The sequence below is a fragment of the Ochotona princeps genome, chromosome 14 (assembly GCF_030435755.1).
Source record: "Ochotona princeps isolate mOchPri1 chromosome 14, mOchPri1.hap1, whole genome shotgun sequence".
NCBI classification, from domain to species: domain Eukaryota; kingdom Metazoa; phylum Chordata; class Mammalia; order Lagomorpha; family Ochotonidae; genus Ochotona; species Ochotona princeps.
Genome location: NC_080845.1, coordinates 28,843,975 through 28,866,459, shown reverse-complemented (window position 1 = coordinate 28,866,459; position 22,485 = coordinate 28,843,975). Strand labels below are relative to the sequence as shown.

The window sequence follows — 22,485 nt, the reverse complement described above, 5'->3', positions numbered from 1 at the left end:
TGCTGATGTAAAACCAGAAACCAAGAGCTTCTTCTTCTGGGTCTCCCATGTGGGTACAGGGTCCCAAGGCTTTTGGGCCTTCCTTGACTGCTTTCCCAGGCCACAATCAGGGAGTTGGATGGGAGGCAAGGCTGGCGGGATTAGAACCAGTGCCCACATGGGATCCAGGCACACAGAAGGCAAGGATTTAGCCTCTAGGCTATTGCACCAGGTCCATGAGTGAGAATTCTTAACCTTAAAGAGCCAACTTAGCCTGAATAAGATTATGTTTATTGTTACATTAAACAAAGTGTAAAAGAAAGTTATGTACTCCCCATTTTTTAAGTTTACAGATTAACCACTTATCCAATCTTAAAAGTTAAATAAATAGAGAAAAAACTCAAAAATTCAGCCCTTTTTCCCTTCCCTTATCCATCTCTTCTCCTCCCCCAACACACACACACCCCACACATGCGCACACACAAAGTGGGATATTTGTTTATGCAACAGAGCTTAAAAAATGTTCTTTCATATACAGCTTATAAATGGGGAGAAGGTAAGGTAAAAATGAATGAACCTTATAGAAAAGGCTATCTTGAGAAAAATCACACCAACTACCCAGATTATTCCATTGGACTGCAACTTTATCGTTGAGCACTGTTAGAATAAAACGTAACTATAGATGTCATTTTCTGGCCGAATCTCTTGAGCGATGTTGGGTACAGCCGCCGTGTCTGCTGCTGCTTCTGGGGCTTCTTCTTTCATTTCTAAAAAATCAAATAGAATACAAAACTAGATTCAATAAATGCCATTGGGACCACTGACCATCCATTTCAGGGGCAGGGAGGGGGAGGTAGGAGATACTCCACCTCACACCACACATGCAAGCAAAGTGCAGATGGATTAGGTTTAAATGAAATACCACAGATGATGCAGAAATACTAGTGCTTTTCCCATCCTTGGGTTCTAGTGAGACACAGAATCCACAAGTCATAGAGAAAAATTTGACATATTCATTATGTGAGAATATAAGAATCTGTGTGGTGAAACCTACCAGATACATAATGAAGCCACAAACAACTAGAGAAGCATTTACCACATTTTTTTGAAAAACTCTTGTGATAAAAACAGTGTCATAAACTGGACATGGGACAAGTATTAAAATAGGAAATGCTCAAAACAACATTCCAATTTGTGGAAAAATGTTTAAGAGCATAAATAATCAACATAGTGTAAATTGAAACACTTGGGTAAGTTTCTCTTTTAACTTCATAAATGTACAAAGATTTTCCAAATGTCATCATATGCAGTGCTGGCAAGTGTCTTTGCAGGGAGAATGGTACATATACAAACTTATGGGCCAGGTAGCGTGGCCTAGCAGCTTAAGTCCTCGCCTTGAACACACCGGGATTCCATATGGGAGCCAGTTCTAGTCCCAGCTGCTCCACTTCCCATCCAGCTCCCTGCCTGTGGCCTGGAAAAGCAGTCGAGGACGGCCCAAAGCCTTGGGACCCTGCACCCATGTGGGAGATCCAGAAGAACCTCCTGGCTCCCGGCTTCAGATTGGTGCAGCACCGGCTGTTGCAGTCACTTGGGGAGTGAATCATTGGATGGAAGATCTTTCTCTCTGTCTCTCCTCCTCTCTGTGTATCTGACTTTGTAATAAAAATAAATAATAAATCTTAAAAAAAAACCCTGCTGGACTGTGTGAGTTGTGATATTTCTGGAGTCTAGCCTAACAATGTGTCCACGGTTTTAAATGTAGTACCCTTTAGAGCCTGGTATGATGGCTCAGTGGCTAAATCTTTGCGTTGCAAGCACCATGATCCCAGATGGACTCTTGTTCATGTTCTGGTTACTCCACTTCCCGTCCAGCTCCCTGCTTGTGGCCTGGGAAAGCAGTTGAGGATGACCCAAAGCCTTGGGACCCTGTACCCACATGGGAGACGTGGAAGAAGCTCTTGGCTCCTGGCTTTATATCAGCTCAGCTTCGGCTGTTGCGGCCACTTGGGGAGTGAGCCAGCAGATGGAAGATCTTTCTGTTTCTCCTTTTAAGACAGTGTTTGTCATATAAAATAACATAAATGTTAAATTTTATTCGCACTGATGTACATATAGTATTGTGGTAGTAAGATTTAGCTGTAAACTAAGTGTTCATCAATATAGGAACTGATTGAATAAATTGTTGAACATACATATAATACAATTCATAGCAACAAAGTGTTATCAAAATATATATATCACAGGGGCGAGAGTTGTGGGGCAGAGTAGGCCACTGACTACAATAGTGGCATCCCATATGGATGCGGATTTTTGAGTCCTGGCTGCTCCACTTCCAATTTAATGTGCTTTGTGCTCATGTGCCTGGGAAAGCACCAGACACCCATGTGGGAGACTTGAAGAAGAGAAGCTCCAATAAACTAAGTAAGATTATTAAAAAATAATTAAAAAAAAAAAGAAGAGAAGCTCCTGACTCCTGACTTCAGCCTAGCCCAGCACTGCTGTTGCAACCATTTGGGGACTAAACCAGTGAATGAAAGATCTCTGTCTCTCTGTACATGTCAACCATAATTCTGCTTTTCAAAAAATAAATATTTTTAGAAAGTAAGATAGCTACGACATTCATATATGTTGTACTTTTTTAAAAATTGCACAAAAGAGTGTACTGTATTATCTCACTTGTTAAAACCTTAACATTGGGGAATTGGCAATAGATGTTTTTACAGAGGAATTTAGTTGACTTTTGTATCACTTTATTGTGACGAGCACTTATTATCAGCAAAAGACTTATATGACCATTCCCATTTGTTTGATAAAACAAACCCAAAAATGAAATGAGCAGTAACTGTCCGTGTTAACCTTGCTGGGTTCACACTGAAACTGCTAGAAATCAAGGCACTGTCATGCAAGCCATTGTTTTTTGGTAAAATTTTCCCTTTTTTAGAAAGGCAAAGAAACAGAGTGGAGAGCAATGTTCATCTGTTGATTTCCTCTCACAGAAGTCACAGCTGGGAGCCAGGAATTCCATCCAGATCTCCTATGTGGGTGGCAGGGACACAAGGATTTGAGCCAACTGGTTGCCTATTAGGTTCCCCTGAGCAGGAAGCTGAATGGAAAACAGAGTTGCTGGGACTTGATGCAAGCTCTTGGATTTGGACTATGGGCATCGTACATGCAGGGTCCTAAAGACTGCACCAAATACTTGTCTCCCAACAGTACTTCCTACATCTTTCTAAGGTAATTTATTTTGCTGAGCCATTTCCTCAAATCCTGTGATACTTGCAAGTCACCACACACCCTGTTTTTGTTGGCCTCATTTTTTAGGAAAATGAGTAAGTAAGCTACTAATGGGATTTCTTCAGGAAACGATTTCCCAAAGTCTGTGGTCTGATAGGCTTAGACCATTTCTTAGTTGTCCACAGCATTAGACAAACAAAAGGCCCTCAGATCTCTGAAGCAAGTCAAATTAAAGAAGGTTCGGTTTGTCTTCAAAATTCCGCACTTAGGACAAAGCTCTTCCAGAAGAAATGTTGAAATGGAAAGGAGTGTTGGTAAACTTGGTAAGCCCTACAGGACGGAGGTCCCTGCTAACGGGACAGTGCTGTCTACATTTGCATTTCTCTTGGCACCTTGTCTGCTCCATTAATTTATTTGCTTCTGGTTCATGAAGAAAATCTAATTTCCCAGAATAACCTTATTCATCTACCCTTAATTGTCCTTTAGAATATATTCATTTCAGTGACTATAACTTCCCAAAATAAGACATACCTACTATACATGTTTATATTTCAAATTATTTTCTCTTAATGTTTTGTATATGTTCCAAGTAGGATGTTGGCCGCATGAAAAATATTTCATGCTTCCAAGTCGCCTATGCTAATCATAGATAGATCACTAGGGATCTACAAAGGAGGTTGTTTATCACTGGGGAAAACCAGTAAGCAGTCCTACCTTGAGGAAAAGTGTACACATCCATGGCATCTTCCTGGTATGCTCCAGCAGCCTGAGCATCAGGCCCACCTGTTTCTTGGGATGAGGCTGGAAAGCATTCTTTAGGCACCTCCTCCTTGTTTTTGTGCGTCTTAACAGAGAGGTCTTCAGGCCCAGGTGTCTCTTGGTCGATAGCAGGTGAATATTCTTCAGGACCAGATACTTCTTGGCCTATGGCAGGTGAATATTCCTCAGACATAGGAGTTGTTTGATATGTTTCAGGTGCATCATCTTCTTGCCCCAGTGTCTCTTGGCCTGTGGTAAGTGCATCGTCTTCAGGCTCAGGTGTCTCTTGATCTGTGGCAGGTGGATATTCTTCAGACACAGGAGTGGTTTGGTATGTTTCAGGGGCATCTTCTTTAGGTTCAGGTATCTCTTGATCTATTGCAGGTGGATATCCCTCAGAAGCAGATGTTTCTTGCATTGTTTTATGTGAGGGGGCTTCAGGTACAGCAATTTCTTCACCCGTTTTATCAGACAAGTATTCAGGTTCAACTGCTTCTTGGTATATTTTTGTAGAAAGATCTTTAGGCACAGCTGTAGGAAAGAAGCCTTTGGTGTCAGTGATCCCTTGATCTGTTTCAGAACCGACTTTCTCAGGTCCAGCTGTTTCAGGGTATGCGTCAAGGACACAGTCCTGGGGCACATCTGGTTTGGGCAATGCTTCAGGAGAGCATCCTTCCAGGCCAGCTGTGTCTTCAGATGGTGTGGAAGGAAGAGTTTGGGGTGTGATTGCCTCTGGGCACATTTTAGGAGAGAGATCTTCAGGCTTACCCTTGTGTGGGTGCACGTTGCAAGGCTGGTCTTGAAATACAGTTGCCTCTTGGCACATAGGTGGAAATGGTGCTTGAGGTTCCACTGTATCTGGGTGTGCTTTAGAAGACTGGTCTTGAAGTACACCTGTTTCTTGGTCCATTTTAGAAGAGTCTTCAGCTTCGACCATATTGTGGCATATCTTGGAAGCGTTGCTTTGTACCACTATTTCTTGGTACTCAGAGGGATGTGCACAGGGCCTATTGCTTTCTTTGCATGTTTCAGGAAGATGCTCCTCAGGCACAACTTGCTGTGGGGAGAGCCCTGAAGGAGGGGCTTCTGTCACACTTGTAGGAGGCTCAGTGTCTTTCTCTAAGGGAGTCAAGACTTTCTCTGTTGCTTCTGTCTGTGACTGGGGATCCCCCTTCTGCTTTGTATTTTGTTGTCTCCTTCTGCCCCTTGGATTTCCTTTCTCTGTTTTCTGCCACTTGCGTTTTTTCTGTTCTCTGAGGAGAGATCAGAAATAGTGTCATTAGAGGAGCTACAGACTTCAAATAAATGCTTGTAATAACAGTCACACTGCACGACCTTAAACAGTCCCAATCTCTTTGGACCTTCGTCTTCTTAAGATTTATTTATTTTTATTGGAAAGTCAGATACACAGAGAGGAGAGACAGAGAGAAAAATCTTTCTTCTGATGATTCACTCCCCAAATTAATGCAACGGCAGGAGCTGAGCTGATTCAAAGCCAGGAGCTTCTTCCAGGTTTCCCACATGGCTTTGGGCCATCTTTGACTGCTTCCCAGGCCACAAGCAGGGAGCTGGATGGGAAATGGAGCTGCTGGGATTAGAACCAGTGCCCATACGGGCTCCCGGTGCATGCAAGGTGAGAACACTAGCCACTGGGCTACCACACCGGGCCCAGTCTTCTTGTTTCTAAAATGAAAGAGCAGTGCCAGATGTTCCTCACTGTCAAGATGAGCAATGCTCCTCAGTGCCTTGCTCTGCAAGAAGCTCATGGTGAGTGTGAAGTGTATGTGTGGCAGCATATAGGAGGATACTTTTAGAAGTTTCTTTCTTTTTTTTTTTTTCTTTTAAAAGTTCCATTTAAAATGTATCCAGTGGGGCCCAGCATGATAGCTTGATTGGCTAATCCTCCACTTGCAAGCACTGGGATCATGTATGGGCACCAGTTTGTATCTCTGTTGCTCCACTTCCCATCCCGCTCCCTTCTTATGGCCTAGGAAAGCAGTGGAGAATGTCTCAAAAGCTTTGGGACCCTGCGCCCACATAGAAGACTCAAAAGCAGCTCTTGACTCCTGGCTTCAGCTGGGCTCAGCTCCGATCATGGAACCACTCAGTGAGTGAACCAGTGGATGGAAGGTCTTTCTCTCCATCTTGTCTCTCCTTCTCTCTATAAATCTGCCTTTCCAATTACAGTAAATCTTTTTTAAAAGTTTCACTTAAAATGCATATAATGAAGAAACTGTAGATTTCAAAAAAGTTTGCAGCAAAATTATATTTTAATTTTGCTTATCTGTGTTAAGAGAATTGGTTGATTGCTTGATTGATTTGAAAGCCATAGCAACAAACAGAAAGGGAGAGAAACAGATGAAGAGAGAGAGAGCCTCCATGTACTACTTCACTCTAAATGACCACAACAGCCAAGTCTGGGCCAGGCTGAAGCCAGAAACTGCAGCCTGGTCTTCCACACAGGTGACAAGGATCTATGCAACTAGGCTGTCTTCCATTGCCTTCCCAGGTACAACAGCAAGAGGCTGGATTAGAAGCAGAGCAGCTGATACTCAAAGTGGCACTCTGATACGGATGGCAGTGTTGGAAGCAGTGGACAAAGTATTGCATTGCAGCTTTGGTCCCTTAATTACATTTTGACACAGCTTTTTTTTAAATTTGTTTTTATTGTAGAGACTGATTTCCACAGAGAAGGAGATACAAGATGGAGAGGAAGATCTTCCATCCGATGATTTACTCCCCATGTGGCCGCAACAGCCGGAGCTGAGCCCATCTGAAGCCAGGAGTCAGGAGCTTCTTCAGGGGCTCCCACATGGGTGCAGGGTCCCAAGGCTCTGGGCCGTCCTCGACTGCTTTCCCAGGCCACAAGCAGGGAGCTAGATGGGAAGTGGAACAGTCAGGACACGAATCAACGCTAATATGGGATCCTGGTGCTTGCAAGGTAGCCATTTAGTCATTGAGCCATTGTGCCAGGCCCACAACAGCATCTTTTTTAGAAGTCAGAGACACACACACACACACACAAATCAGACAGAAGATATCTTTCAACCATTGGTGGAATGGTCAGGGTTGTGCCAGACTGAAGCCAGGATCCTCCGACTTCAATTCAGCTCTCACTGTGTGGGCAGCAGAAACCCAAGTACTTGAGCCACCATCTGCTGCCTCCCCAGGTGCCCATTAGCAGGAATTTGGATTGGAAGCAGAGCCAGAACTGGAACCGAGACAGTTCAAAATGAGACTGGCAATCTGCTTTGTACATTAGTCTGGGTTTTGTCTGTGAAGTTCACCAGCTATTCTCTGGATAAACTGATCCAACAGATTTCTAGATCTACAGTCTAGACAAGTCTCCTAATCTGTTAGGCAGTATGATATAGGAGGGCATATCAAGAGGTTCATGGAAAAGGTAACCTAAAGATAAATTTATTTATTTTTATTTTTTTAATTTTATGGTACAATTCCATAGAGTCTGGGATTCCTACCTTCCCACCCCCCACACTCCCCAAGTAAGTTTCTTTAGATGCAAAAACCCATGCATGGTTTTTCCATAATATCCGTTTCCCATGAACTTTGTGAAAACCTCTTGCATGCATGGATTCTTTGTGTATGTCTGCCAGAATATGCTCATCTTTTAATTCCATTTCCCACAAACTTTCTGAAATACTCTCACGCATGGCTGGCTTATCTAATACAGTATTTTGAACAAAGAATGCTAAGTAGCTGCACCAAATAAAGGACAGTGCACGCTGTGTCAAAGGCTGCGGCCCTTCTGGAAGCCTGGTGGGAAAGGCACAGAGGCCATGTTCTCTCTGTTCCTATTTAATAGATGGATGATCTAGAAGAGGAAAAGATGGCAAGGAAATTGCAGCCAATGACAAATTGGTAGGCATTGCAAATAGAACCAAATACAGATGGCTAATACAGATGGGCAGGGGAGGGGCGGGAGGAGTGTTCTATAAATAAGCATTTCATCATTTTTCTAACCCTACTGAAACACTGTTCCAGACTACCTGCTCCATGGAGCTTTCGCTCACAGACCAGAGGGAAATGTTCTCTCAGCTTAGTGCTCCTGTACGTGTGAGGACGATGCTGAAGGAATTTAAGCTGCCTCACGCTGCAGCTGTTTTTAAAGAAGCTGCGTCTTTGATAAACTAGACATTCTTTGGAGATACAACCAGTAATTTTAAAAATATTTCTCATAGTTCTCACCATTTTTGCACACTTAAAACATGTATATCCTGTTCTGCTTCTGCATATGCTTAAAATTTTCCAAACTCGAAAAGCTTTTTAAAAGAAGACCTTGCCAAAATCAGTGTGAAATAAATATTGAAAAGGTATGTGTGGAAAAGCACAATAAATAAATAAATACCAGGGGGCCAACACAGTAGCATAACAAGCTAATTCTCTCCTTGGGGCACTGGCATCCCATGTGTGCTGGTGACAGTCTTGGATGCTCTACTTCTGATACAGCTCCCTGCTGGTGGCCTGGGAAAGCAGGAGAGAATGGCCTAAGGCCTTGGGTCCCTGTACCCACATGGGAGCCCAAGAAGCTCCTGGCTACTAACTGGCCCAGCTTTTACTGGGTCTGTCACGTGGGTGCAGGGTCCTGAGGCTGTCCTCTGCTGCTTTCCTAGGCATTAGCAGGGTTACTGGATCAGAACTGGAGTAGGCAGGATTCAAACCAGTGCCTACATGGGATCCTGGTGCCTCAAGCAGAGGATTATCTTGCCAAGCCATCATGCCTGCGCAAAAAATAAATAAATTTTAAAAATAAATAAACAAACACTAAGGCCTCACATGATAGCCTTGTAGCTAAAGTCCTTGCCTTGTGAACACTGGGATCCCATATAGGCAATGTTTCATGTTCCAATTGCTCCACTTCCCATCTAGCTCCCCACTTGTGGCCTGGGAAAGCAGTGGGGGATGACTGAAGTCCATGGGGCCCTGTCCTGCATGGCAGACCCGGAGGAAGCTCCTGGCTCCTGGCTTTGGGTCGGCTCAGCTCTGGCTGTTGTCTGACCACTTGGAAAGTGAACCAGCAGACACAAGACCTTTCTGTCTGTCTCTCCCCTCTGTAAACCTGACTTTCCAATAAAAGTAAATAAATCTGTAAATAAACACTAAGCAAGCAGAGGGGCCAACATTGCTGCAGAGTGGGTTTAGCTGCCACCTATTGGGCCAGCATCTTTAAAAGCCCAGGTTTGAGTCCTGGCTGCTCCACTTGCCATCCAGCTCCCAGCTAATGCACCAGGAAAAACAGAGGAAGATGGCCCATATTCCTGGGTTCCTGCTATACACTTTGGAGACCTGGATGAAGTTCTAGGCTCCAGGCTTTAGCCTGGCCCAGTTCTAACCATGGTGGCCAATTGTGGAGTGAACTAGCAGATGGAAGATCACTTTCCTTTCCTATCTGTCTTCCCCTCTGTGTAACTCTGCCTTTCAAATAAATGAATCTTTTTAAAAGGAGAAAGAGAAAAAAAACAATGAAATTTGAATATGATGAATATATACTCAGCACTGTAAACCATCACTCAAAGTAACCAAGGTAACGAGATGAATTAGCAAGTGCTTATAATTGTCAGGTCACCAAAAAAGAAGAGAGAGCCAAGTTCTTCAGAAACACGTATTTTCACCCCTGGATATCAAGCACTAAACAACTAGTTATACAATTCTACTTATGAGTAGATCTGACTAATCTAATGACTCAAGTATTTCCTGGCAGTTTCTCAAAAAAATCAAACCTTTCTAGGTGACCCTAACTCTCCTGATTGTGGGTACTCACCTTCTCCTCGCCTCTGTTCCTTCTTAAGTGAGGCAAGTAATATCTCTTGTTCCTCACTTCGTACGGTGATTCTTAGAATTTTATATCACTTTCATGAACAAATCATTTAAATATGGCATAAAATACTATCTCTAATATTAACATAAGAAACATAAGTGCTTCCTATGTGTCAGCTAGGACACCTTCTAGTAGTTTAGCTCTTTGGATAGCTCATAGAACCTTCTCAATATATTCGGGAGGTACTATTCTCTCCATTTGCAGTTGACAAGACTAAGGCACAGAGAAGCTGTGTAACTGGACCAAGGCCAGTGGCTAGGGAATGGGGGAGCCAGGATTCAAGTCTAGTGATTCTGGCTTTAACAGCCAAGGCTCCTGGCGCTTGCTCTCTGCTGCTTCTCTGTGAAATTACCAAGGTTTCACTGCAGTGAGAAGAGAGGGCGCAGCCCACAGTTAAGGTGCATCACCAGAGCACGTCCAGCCAATGGACGAGAGGCTCACCAAGTGCTGTCTACATTAGTGAATTCCTCAAGCCAGTAAGCTTAGCAAATTCACTCTGGCGGAATGGCAAGGCTAGCTCCATCCACAGGGCCAGAGTTCATGAACCAGGCCCAGAAAGGAACAGAAATTAGCCCAGAAAAATCCAGAGTCACGCCAGGCAAATGCATGCTCTCTTTCCCTGCAGGCTAGTTCTTGGAAAGTTAAGTCAATGTGAGAGGTTGTTCAGTGGGTATGAACCTTTGGGAGCTCATTGGTGACTCTTCATCACCTGCCACAGGATCCCAGCCTGGAAGATTCTGCTATAAAACAGTACATGCCTGGGACAAAACACTGAGATCTTATGCAAACAGCCATTGCTAATTGCTTGGATGGTCCTGGGAGGCAGCTCAGAGAGACTGGAGGCTGGCAGAGTGAAATGAAAAACAGCCAGGCATCACTGCAGGCTTGCAGATGCTGAGCCACCAAGTGGGGCACAAGAGGAAGTGCCATTTGCTACATAGTGGACAGCTTTGTGAGCCTGGTGCAGCTCATCCCCGGGCTGGCAGAGGCCCTGGATGCAGGCTACACAGGAGCCTGCCAGAGGTCTAATCCTAGTCCTGCTAGTCCAGCTCCTTTTTCATAGGAAAACACTTAAGCCAACAACTTCCACCCTGGACTGATACCATCCTCTCACCCACCAACTGCTTGTAAGCCAATCAGTGTTCTAGAGACATCTGTCAGAGCAGAACAGACAGGACTGCAGTAAGGGAGAAAAGAGTGGGAAAGCCCCAGTGGTTTTCAACTGGGCCAGATTTCACTTGCCTCCACTTGACCCAAGAAGACACTGGACAGAATCCAGAGATATTTGACTAGCCACAGTGCAGTGGGAGCAGGTAGGTGCTGTGGGCATCGGGAGGCCAGAAAACTCTTCTGAGCCTCTACAACAGCAAACACGGCCTTCCACAACAGGAAAGCATCCTGCTCACATCAACAGCCCTGGGGCTGGGGAACTCTGACTTAGATGAGCACTGTTTGTGCACTCCCCTTCTCCCTCTGCAAGCAATAGGTTCCAGATGTCACAGTCATGTTCTGTATGGAAGCTGCATGACTGATACTCATGTTCCTGTGCTCCCTCTCTGGGTTTAACATAAGTGACTTCCAGGGCCCAGCATGCTGGCTCAACAGGCTAGTCATCCACCTCCAAGTGCTGGGGTCCCTTAAGGTATTATGATACCCCTTAACGGGGTTTATGTCCTGGCTGCACTTCCCTTCCAGCTCCCTTGCTTGTGGCCTAGGAAAGCAGTAGATGACCCAAAGCCTTGGAACTTACACCCACGTGGGAAAACTAGAAGAAACTCATCCTAGGGCTTCGAATCGGCTCAGCTCGAGCTGTTGTGGCCACTTGGGGAGTGATCCAGCAGATGGAAGCTCTTCCTATCTCTCCTCTCTGTAAATCTGCCTTTCCAATAAAACTAAGTAAATCTAAAAACAAAAAAAAACAAACAAAAAGAACAAATACACAAGTGACTTCCTGCACCACCCCCCTGAGTTTAAGAATTCAGAACCACCAGAGGCTGGTGCCTCAGCTCAGCAGATTAACCTGTAGAATGCAATGTTCAGCATCCCATATGAGCATCAGCTGAGACCAGGTTACTCCACTTCCAGTCCGGCTCCCTGCTAATGCAACTGGGAAAGCAATTGAAAATGGCTAAATGTTTGAGTCTCTGCACTCACATGGAGGATGTGAAAGAAACTCCGGTGTCCTGACTTTAGCCTGGCCCAGCCCTATCCATTTAGGCAACTCAGGGAGAGAACCAGCAGATGGAAGATTGTCTCTATGTAACTCTACCTTTCCAATAAATATAAATGAGTAAATGAATCTTCAGAGAGTCAATCCTACTCTCTGAGCAGATATTTTACCCATAGAAGCTTGGAGCAGACTCTTGGGGGTTTCCTACCCTCAAGCAATGAAGTGCTGGTATGGCCATATGTCCACAGCAGTGAAATCCCAGCTGCTTAGAAGATAGCTGACGGGTCTGGTGTGGTAGCCTAGCAGCTAAAGTCCTCACCTTGAATGCCCCGGGATCCCATATGGGCGCCGGTTCTAATCCTGGCAGCCCTGCTTCCCATCCAACTCCCTGCTTGTGGCCTGGGAATGCAGTTGAGGACGGCCCAAAGCCTTGGGATCCTGTCCCCGCGTGGGAGACCTGGAGGAAGCTCCTGGCTTCAGATTGGCTCAGCTCCAGCCATTATGGCCACTTGGGAGTAAATAATCTGACAGAAGATCTTCCTCTCTGTCTCTCCTCCTCTCTGTATATCTGACTTTGCAATAAAAATAAATATTTTTTTTTAAAAGAGGGAGAGCTTGCATAAAGCTCTGTTCCCACCATTTCCCTGCACAGCTTCACCCACCAGAGACCTTGTTTCTTTTTCTTACAAAAAACGAATGTCACAGCCTGGTTTTTGGGAGTGCAGAAAGGATGAGACAGAGTGTGAGCCAGTGTGCAGCACTGCTGGGCATGTCACACATGTCCCCTAAGTGGCAGCCCCTCCCCTGTGGCAACCATACCCTAGCAGCCATTGCGAAGTTTGCTTCTCCTGTGCTTCCGCTTTTCTTTTTCGGAGTTGTTCTCTGTTTCGTAAAATCCAGGTTCCAGTGATTACTGTGGAATAAGAAGGTGGTTACAATGTGATGAGCCACGGCGTTACTGGCAAAGTGGTAGGATGCCCTGTACTGGATTGTTCTCCCAGCTTTTTGAGGACAATGGCCAGCCTTAATTTATCTTTGCAGCACTAGAGAGATCCTGGAAGCAGACATTCAGGCGACAGTGTTGAATGAAAAAGTCAGAGATGGGCTAAGCATTATGGTACATCAGGTTAAGCCCTGGCCGCTCGACTTCCCATCCAACTCCAGCTAATGTGCCTGGGAAGTAGCAGATGATAGTTCAAGTGCATAAGTCCCTGCCACTCACGTGGGAGATTAGGATGAAGTGCCTGACTCCAGGGCTTGGTGTGGCCCAGCCCCAGCTGTCGCAGTTATTTGGGGAGTGAACAAGCAGATGGAAGATCTCTTTCTCCCTTACTCTTTCAAATACATAAATCTTTCTCAAAAAGAGAAGTTAGAGACCTATTCAGAAATAGTTTTTGTACCAAAAAAAAGTGAGCTTTTAACCTGTTCATTTATTCAAAGTATTTTTTACATACAGAACAAGTATTTTTTTTTAAAGATTTATTCATTTTATTACAGCCAGATATACACAGAGGAGGAGAGACAGAGAGGAAGATCTTCCGTCCGATGATTCACTCCCCAAGTGAGCCGCAACGGGCTAGTGCGCGCCGATCCGAAGCCGGGAACCTGGAACCTCTTCTGGGTCTTCCACGCGGGTGCAGTGTCCCAGTGCATTGGGCCGTCCTCATTGTGGCCTGCTTTCCCAGGCCACAAGCAGGGAGCTGGATGGGAAGTGGAGCTGCCGGGATTAGAGCCAGCGCCCATATGGGATCCCGGAGCTTTCAAGGCGAGGACTTTAGCCGCTAGGCCATGCCACCGGGCCCGGAACAAGTTTTTTAAAAGCTCAAGCATGCTCTGTTTGATAATGATAACCTGTTTTCATCTTGAGTCTTCATTTCCAACCAGTTCCTGCACGTTGTGAGGTCATATGCCCTGATCTTATCTTTCTGAACCCAACATTCTAGCCAAAACTTTCCCATGGCACTGTCTGCATAATGACCACTGTACTGAAGTGCAGTACTCACCCCAGCTGACCTGTTCTCACTGACGCGGCCATCCATCCCCCTTGGCTGAGCACACAGGCTCTTGCCAGTTGCTTCTTGCCTTGCATAACAAAACCCTCAGGAGCGCATTCTTTGCTTCCTAACTTGTTGTGTTTTTTTGTTTGTTTTTGGTTTTTTTTTTCTTTTGGATTTCTCAACCTGAGGGCAGGCTTTCTTCAAGTTCTTAAAACTAATAAGTGTTCTCCAGAAGTCTCTGCTGCCAGCAGAGTTTGGTATGAGTTCCTGGCTCTCCAAGCAGAACCTGTTAAGCCTGTGGTGTGGCACAGACCTGCCCTGGGACTTCCCAAGCACAGCACATGTCCCTTGGATGGCCCCACTGGTCTGGTTCTTCATGGGGAAGAACCAACACCTGTATTCTGGCCAACTTCTACTTAGAATTACAGTTTACCTCCATGATGCACACGGCTAAGAAACTGTAGTGGTGGGCTCGGCATGATAGTGTAATGGTTAAGGTCCTTGCCTTGAACGCGCCGAGATTCCATATGGGTGCCGGTTCTAATCCCGGCTGCTCCACTTCCCATCCAGCTCCCTGCTTGTGGCCTGGGAATGCAGTTGAGGACAGCCCAAAGCCTTGGGACCCTGCACCTGCGTGGGAGACCCATAAGAAGCTCCTGGCTCCTGGCTTCAGATCGGCGCAGTACTGGCCGTTATGGTCACTTGGGGAGTGAATCATCGGACGGAAGATCTTCCTCTCTGTCTCTCCTCCTCTCTGTACATCTGACTTTGCAATAAAATAAATAAATCTTTAAAAAAAAAAAAAAAAAGAAACCATAGTGGCTTAGCAGTAGGCAAATTTTGTCTCCAAAGGAAATCACGGTTTTTTTTCCTGTCACATTTTAGTTGTGACAGATACCTTAAAATATTATCTACCGGGTGGCTACTTTAATACCATGATTACTAGAGCCACCACTTCATTGTATTACTTAGTGCATTTGTAAACAAGTACAAATACAAGATAGAACTTGTACATTAGCTTGTAATTCCATTTTCCATGAGTTACTAAAGCCATTTTATCTTACTATATTGCAGTATTTCTTTTGTTTTTTTCATATATTGTGCTTATTTATTTGAAAGACAGAGTTAGAGAGAGCTTCTTATCTGTTGGTTTACTCCCCAGATGACTGCAGCAACCAAGGCTGGACCAGGCCAAAGCCAGGAGGCAGGAGCCTCATCCAAGTGTCCCACATGAGTGTCAAGGGCCCAAGCACTTGGGCCATGCTCACTGTTTTTCCAGGCACGTTATCAGGGAGTTGGATTGGAAGTAAAGTAGCCTGGAAATGAACTGGCACCCATATGTGGTGTCTGCATCACAGGTGGTATCTTAAAACACTATGCTACAGGGCCCAGCGGCGTGGCCTAGCGGCTAAAGTCCTCGCCTTGAAAGCCCCGGGATCCCATATGGGTGCCGGTTCTAATCCCGGCAGCTCCACTTCCCATCCAGCTCCCTGCTTGTGGCCTGGGAAAGCAGTTGAGGACGGCCCAATGCCTTAGGACCCTGCACCACATGGGAGACCCAGAAGAGGTTCCAGGTTCCCGGCTTCGGATCGGCGCGCATCGGCCCATTGCGGCTCACTGGGGAGTGAATCATCCATCGGAAGGAAGATCTTCCTCTCTGTCTCTCCTCCTCTGTGTATATCTGGCTGTAATAAAATGAATAAATCTTTAAAAAAAAACCCACTATGCTACAATATTGGTCCCACACAGTTTTATTATACCAAGTGATCTTAGAATAGTTGTTTCCCTAGACACCCTGTATAGCTAGCTTTATTTGCTAACCAAACAGTTAATCGGCCTGGCACAATAGCTCAGTTGACTAAATCCTCCCCCTTCAGTGCTGGGATCCCATATGGGGACCGGTTCATGTCCTAGCTGCTCCACTTCCCTTCCAGCTCTCTGCTTGTAGCCTGGGGAAAGCAGCAGAGAATGGCCCAAAGCCTTGGAACCCTGCATCCACATGCGAGACCTGGAGCAAGCTCCTCCTGGCTTTGGATTGGCCCTAGCCATTGTGGCCATCTAGGGAGCGAACCAACAAATGGAAGATCTTTTTTTCTCTCCTTCCCTCTGTAAATCTTCCTTTCCAAGAAAAATGAATAAATCTTAAACAAACAAACAAAAAAGTTAATCAGAATGCCAAAGAAATCCATGGAACAAAAATGTTCTAAAACGTGATCCTAAGCTATCTGAAGATCCAAGGTTTGGTGAAACATTTTGAGAAATAGTGCTTTTAATTTTAAGACCGATCAAGGAGTGAGAGACCAGTGGTCAGATACAGAAACACTGCTCTGCTTCTCCCTAACCTATCACCGCCAGCTCTCTGAAAGTCCCACCACGCCATCCCAGAGTGTAGGATGTGCTCATTCACCACTGCCTTCGCCGCTCTTCTTTCACATGCTTTTCATATTAAGGACTATGAATTGCTGCCTTGGTTTCTCTGACTTAGTAGAACCTTAGCACATGAGAGTATATGAAAAGACTCCATGCCCGATCCAGTAAGAAGAGGAAGGTGCCTGTGACCCAGTCCTTTCAAGTAGCCACCCCCTTCAGGTCCCTTGCGTTACCTGGAGCCTGGGTCTCTCTCCGATGTGGGTCAGGTGTCTCACACTGTTTCAAATGACATTCATCCTTCCCCAAGTCCATCTTGCTGCACTGCCTTCCTGGTATTCGGTCTGACCTTCCACCAGCAGCCTAAAAGCTTTTTGAAAACACCAAAAAAACAACTAACGCTTATTGGAAAAAAAAAACACACACATACACAAGCCCACTTGTCACTTGACTTCCCGCCTAAAGCATTATCTGGCTGAACCACAGCTGCGGCTAATTCTGCTTGCTTTATCACACTGCACAGGTGTGAGGAGGGGAAATGGCTGGGCCACTGCACACAGGGAACCCCCGGCCACAGTTGGCCGCAGCACAGCCTCCTCGGGCCACAGCCGTTTGGGCCTGACTGCCAGGAACTGTGTGGATTCCTTAGGCTGCCAAGCGACTCCTGTCCCGAAGGCTGTGTCAAACCAGGCCGTGACGCGGAGGCCAGGGGCCAGAGGCCCAGAGCCGGGGAGCCAGACCGGGCAGGGAAGTGGGGTCCTTTTGACAGATGAAGGTGGCTGCATGCAGAAAGAATGCCAGGGCTAGCTTCCAACAAATTCAACAGCCCTGTCGAGTTACCTTTCTTTTTTGTCATTCTTTCCTCATTGTCAAAGTGAGTAGATAATTGCTGTCTCGCCTACTTCGTACAAGTTCTTGTGAATGCGGAAATATGAGTGAGTGATGGATGTGAAAATTACCAAGAGTGCTATACTCGTGTACGCGTGTGTGAAATTAATCTTCCATGGATTTCCTCTATGTGGCTTTTTCTCCCCACATTGATTTCTTTGGGAAACAATGGAAAGCCCTGATGTGTGTGCTGGGAAACTCCCCATGGACCTCAAGAGCCAAATTAGGAATTCAGACTGATAGTAACTAGTGAAATCCACTCCACTGCAAGATCAGAAAGCATTTCTTACTCAAAACAAATTTTAAAAGTCACCCCCATTATGTCCCAAGCATGAAGACAAAATGAAAGGAACTATGTTCTTTCTCCCCCCTTGGCCATGCCACCTGAGTTGGTGACAAGGAGGCCCAGAAGGCTCGGTTAGTAAGGAACACTTGGCACTTGCAATACAAGCTGGGCCAGACTGAAGCCAGGAACCAGGGACTCCCACTCTGGTCTCACACCCAGGTGCCGGGGTTCCAGCCTGGGAGAGGCAGAATTCGTAATGCACTCTGGCTCAGGGACAGAATCATAGACTCTGAATTCCTTGTTCCCATTCTCAAACTCAGGACTCTAGAGCCAGAGATTTTCCCCACACACCCCTGAGTGCCATCTACTGAGCTAGGCTGTCCCTGAGCTCTGCCCACTGTAGGCTCCAGGAGACGAACCTCTTGTCATAGGGGAATAGTATTTAGACTCTTCGTAACTGTGACAACCTAAGTTGATTCCAACCCTGCTTCACCATCCCTGTATCTTGGAGGCAGAGTGCAGCGGAGGAACCCACAGAGGGTGGGGTTTCAAGTTAGCAGCCATCTGAAGGTGATATCGACTGGAAGGGCAAGTGGAGAGAGACATTCTGGAACAAACTAGATTGGAAGTTGGGCAAGGTGTGTCTGGTATGATAAGCAGGTCAACGCGGGAATTTGGGACAGGAATAACCCCAGACATACACTATAGCTGTGGCCCATGGCCCCTTCTCTATGTAGAAAATGTCAGGAGTTTTTACTAGATAGAATGTGAGATCTTAGGTGAAAGGATTAATTATAAAGGTGACTGTACTCCTGGAAGTCTGGAATCTCCAAAGAGACACCTGCATCCTGTTATGAGCAAAGCTCCTGTTTCCTGAAAGACCAGGAGGCAGGCGGGAGATAGGGAGAACCTTGGAGTTTTTGAATTTGCGGGAAGGACAGCTACCTTCGAGGCATGCTATTTTATTACTGTCTGCGATGAAGTGATATGATCAGGACCCCCAAGCCTATATGTTGTAAATTCCTGTCGCATGCTTTCTGTTTTGTGTCACTGCTAGCCCCTAATCATGTACTTGCTGTCACGTAGCTTTTAATTCTTTTACTATAAAAACCCCACGATTATTTCATTCGGGGCGCTTCTTGCTTATGGCAAGAGGTTGCCCCTTAGACAAGAAAATAAAATCATCTCGCTTTGTAGTCTCGCTCGGAATCACTGAACCCCAACACTTGGGCAGCAAGGACCAGTTACTTTTTAAAATGCTGTCTTGTTCTACAGCGGTTTGCATCCATACATGAAACTTCCATCTATACCACAAACTCCGAGATGGCAGTTCCTGGGTCACCCTCCTAGCCCTGTAGTGTGCTCTTGGGGGAGGCCTGACCCCCAGGAGCCCCCGGCGAATGCCTTCCCTCCTCCCTGTGTGCCAGGCCAGCCCTCGGAGCAGCTGAAGCTGCTAAGCCTTAGCAACAGGAATGCCATCATCTGTTCCAGAGCTCTTTCTGCTTTCACTCATTCTGTTTCCAATACCGTCCTCTGTGTGGGAGACACAGAATCACAAGGCAGTCCCCTCCCCCTGCCCTTAGGGCTTACCTTTTCATGGCAGGGGGTGGGGGTGGGTGGGAATAAACAAAAAGCAAGCCAATAAAATATTAATGTCTCTGATGCTGACAGGTGCTTTGGAGAAAGATCGAACTGGGAGCGATCGGATTAAGAGGTAGGGGGAGCTTGGTGGTGGCTGCTATTTTTAAGTGGCCTAATCAGAGCAGCTTTGACAAATGCAGTGACTGGTAAGCAGAACCCAAGGGGGACAGAGGCCAGCTGTGCTGTGAGGCCAGCACAGGCGCAGGGCACCAGCAAATGTCCCGTGGATAAGAGGAAGGGAGGTGGGTTCAGAGAGCGAGTTATTAAAGGAACTCTTACCCTGGCAAGATCCAGAACTGAGTGGTGGTGACACCTGGTGCACAGGTTCAAAAGATTGTTCTGGCATGTGTTAGGGGAACAGAGGCAGAAGTGGAAACAGACAATGATCCAGGTAGGGGGTGATTAAAGCTTGGAGGAAGGTGCTGGTGAACCAAGGGCCCACTTCTCAGGGGACTTCCCAAAGGGGGGTGGGTTGAGAAATACAGAGTCAGGGCTTTGACACAAGCAACTGGCAGGATGGAGTCAGAATGGACACAAGGAGAGCTGGGAGGAACAGGTTGGCCATGGACCGTGAGGAGCTCGCTTCTAGGCAGCAAGCAGCAAAGGCTCAGCTACTGAGGCAGAGGGAAAGCAGCAACACATGGTATCCCAGAAGCCACGTGGGAAGCACAGCTCATGCAGCAGGCACTGCACAGCTGTGTCAAATTTGGCTACTAGGTAAAGTAACAGAAGGATTGAGAACAGTCGTTAACAATGCCGTGGAGCTCGGAATGGTTAAATGACTTGGGCAAGCAAATCCAGATAAGGCAGGCTGTGTAGCTTGCCCCGTGGTTTATCAGTCTGGAACTTCAGCCTTCAACCTCCAGGTCTGTTTCTTTTCTTATTAAACCACAGAAGGAATGGGGCGGGGTTGGGGCGGGAAGTGGCAAGGGAGGTGCTGTCCTGCCTTCTGGCTGATTGGAGCAGGTGTAAGGCCTCAATGGCCTTGTGTGTGCATTTCAGAGCCTGATTAAACTGGACAGATGGGAGCAGGATGGGAAACACGCTGCTAAGAACCCCTGCCCTGGGGCCCCTGGTGATGTGGGAAGAGAAGGGAGTGCAGGGAAAACAGCTCAGCCCGAGTCCTGGATGTTGTTTAGTCCAAAGCATGACCATTTGATACAAGTGCCCATAGCTAATGTCATTTTAGGCTCTATCAAGACAAACACAGAGATTCCCCACACAGGGCTGTGAGAGATCTGTCAGTCTTCGGTGCGTCAAACAAGCTGCAGCTGAGGTGTCATACTGTACAAACTGTGGGAGTGGTAACCAACAGCCTGCCCTGGAGATGGCAAACGGCTCAGGACTCTGCCATTTCCCAGCTGGGGGCGGGGAAATCACATCATTTTTTCTGTCCTTCTTCCCTTGTGGATCAGAGGAAGGGCATGCCTCAGCGGGATTCAACAGGGAACAAAGAGAGCATGAAAACTGTTTTGTACAACGAGGAGCACTGTGCAGGTGTGAAGTGCCTCAGTCATGCAGTGTGAATTGTGCTGACAGAGGACTGCGTGGACACATGCCTCGGCACTGTCGCCTAAAATTCTTTTAGGTGGGACACTCAAGGGGAGGACAACTTGGCACAATTGTTCGTAAGTTTTCCTTCCTTTCCAAAATCCCTTTCCAACGGATGGAGCAAGCTTTGTTTCCCTGTGTGGGGATGCGGAAGGTGGGGTTTCTCATTCCCCTCCCAGCCTGTTGATGCGTGATAAGTGAGCTCAGTCTCAAGGAAAACAGACACTCCCTAACTCTGATACCATGTTCTATAGCTGGAGAATGGCTGTGGCTGTGCAACCTGGTTTGTCCCAAAGTCCCTCCTCTGGCCTCCTCCAACCCATGTTGCTTTCTGTGGTGTAAAGTGTGAGCAAATAAATGTCTCTGAATGAACATTGGTGAGTGGTCATGGGGAAGCACAATGCCGCTCCCATTCCGAGCCACTACCAGCTCCCTGTGTCCTCCCGTGCCTAAACTTGCTGGTCCCATCATGCATCCTCAGTACCCCTTTTCTTTCCCACACTACGTCATCCCTCTGCATCTGAGACCTCATCTTGTCTTTTGCCTGTCATTCTCTCATAAGTCTTCAATGATTTCCTAATGGCCAAATCCAGTCATTGCTTCTTCTGTTTTGAAACTCTGCAGCTCATGACTAGTCCAAGCGCTCCTCTGCGCCTCAAAGTTTGCCCTGCTCTGGGTTTCTATGGTACGTGTTCTTTGCCTCTTCTTCCTCCTCTTCCTCCCCCACAGGCTTCTCTACGTAGGCCCCTCCCCGCCTTGGATATGGGAGATACTTTCTACTGGATGGCCCACCGCACCTCTAACTTACCGCAGCCGAAGCAATGCTATCTTTCCCTTAAAACGAGGCTTCCCTGTATTTATCCCTGCTGACCTCGTGGCGCCAGGCTCTGGGCCTCCAGAGGTAAGTCATGGGCATTGTTCTGCCACCTCATCCTGTCTCTCAGATCCGGCTACATACATATGACCCAGTTCATCCCACCCATGTCCCACTTGATCATTCCCTGTTCCTTTTCCACTTTCTGTATCCCAGACTTCTCCTTGGAAGTGTTAGAAGAACTGTACCTGCCTTCCTTCACCCCTCACCCTCCCCAGCCCCGCCTACAAAATGGCCAGAACACCACACCTTTAGCTAGTTCTGCACCAGTCACCACTCCAAGTAGACTCCTGCAGAGTCTCAGTGTTGCCTGCACAGGAGGGCCACATGTCTCAGTTTGACAGCAAAGGCCAACTTTCCAATCTCCTCATCCCTTCCTCTCCTGAAACTAACCAGCATAGCAGTTAAATCAAGCCGCTTGCCCTCCCTGTAGGCCTTAAGCCGGCTAATGCCCGCAGAGCCCTTCTCCGTACCTTCTGGCTGGGTCAGTGCTCTTCTGCCCATCCAGAGAGTGAGTGCCTCCGTCACAAAGCCCTGGGTGGTGGTAGTGACGATGACCATGATGAGCTGATGACATGTGAGCCACTCTGCAAACTCACAATGGTGCCTGACACCTTACATGCATCATTTCAATTTGTCCTGCCCACTAATACTCCCCTCCTTCCACAGAGAGGGCAACTAGGACTGAAATTGCCATTTGAAGAAGTTACACCCTACATCACATGAGCTCCCACATGGCAGAGTTAAGGCTCAAAACCACCCTCTGATTCTGAAGTTGATGGATTCAACCATTCTACTCTTCTGCCTTTTCCTACCAAGGGGTAATCTCTCCTTTCTGAGTCATAATCACACTTGATTTGAACCTCTTCGTTGGTAAACATCGCACAAGTTTTCTTATTT

General features: G+C 46.6%; 1 protein-coding gene across 2 annotated transcripts; it reads right to left on the bottom strand.

Moving 5' to 3' along the window:
• Positions 1-602: 602 nt before the first annotated feature.
• HEMGN (hemogen) lies at positions 603-22,211 on the bottom strand. Of its 2 annotated transcripts, XM_012925787.2 has the most exons (5): positions 22,059-22,211; positions 16,582-16,715; positions 12,801-12,894; positions 3,931-5,228; positions 603-746 (listed from the first exon to the last, which is right to left on the bottom strand). In XM_012925787.2, the coding sequence occupies exons 2-5, from the start codon at positions 16,658-16,660 to the stop codon at positions 640-642; spliced, it is 1,578 nt and encodes a 525-aa protein (XP_012781241.2). In that variant the 5' UTR covers positions 16,661-16,715; positions 22,059-22,211; the 3' UTR covers positions 603-639. The 2 variants fall into 2 exon arrangements, with proteins under 2 accessions (XP_012781241.2, XP_058528479.1); XM_058672496.1 differs by lacking the exon at positions 22,059-22,211 and having other exon boundaries at positions 16,582-16,750.
• Positions 22,212-22,485: the final 274 nt, after the last annotated feature.

Bases quoted from the DNA above. Each gene is read 5' to 3' on its own strand.
- HEMGN (XM_012925787.2), bottom strand. From the start codon at position 16,660: ATGGACTTGGGGAAGGATGAATGTCATTTGAAACAGTGTGAGACACCT. The intron at 5,229-12,800 runs GTATGGTTGCCA...ATCTCTCCTCAG, and splicing joins ACTTCGCAATGGCTGCTAGG to AGAACAGAAAAAACGCAAGT. The intron at 747-3,930 runs GTAGGACTGCTT...TTGATTTTTTAG, and splicing joins TGTGTACACTTTTCCTCAAG to AAATGAAAGAAGAAGCCCCA.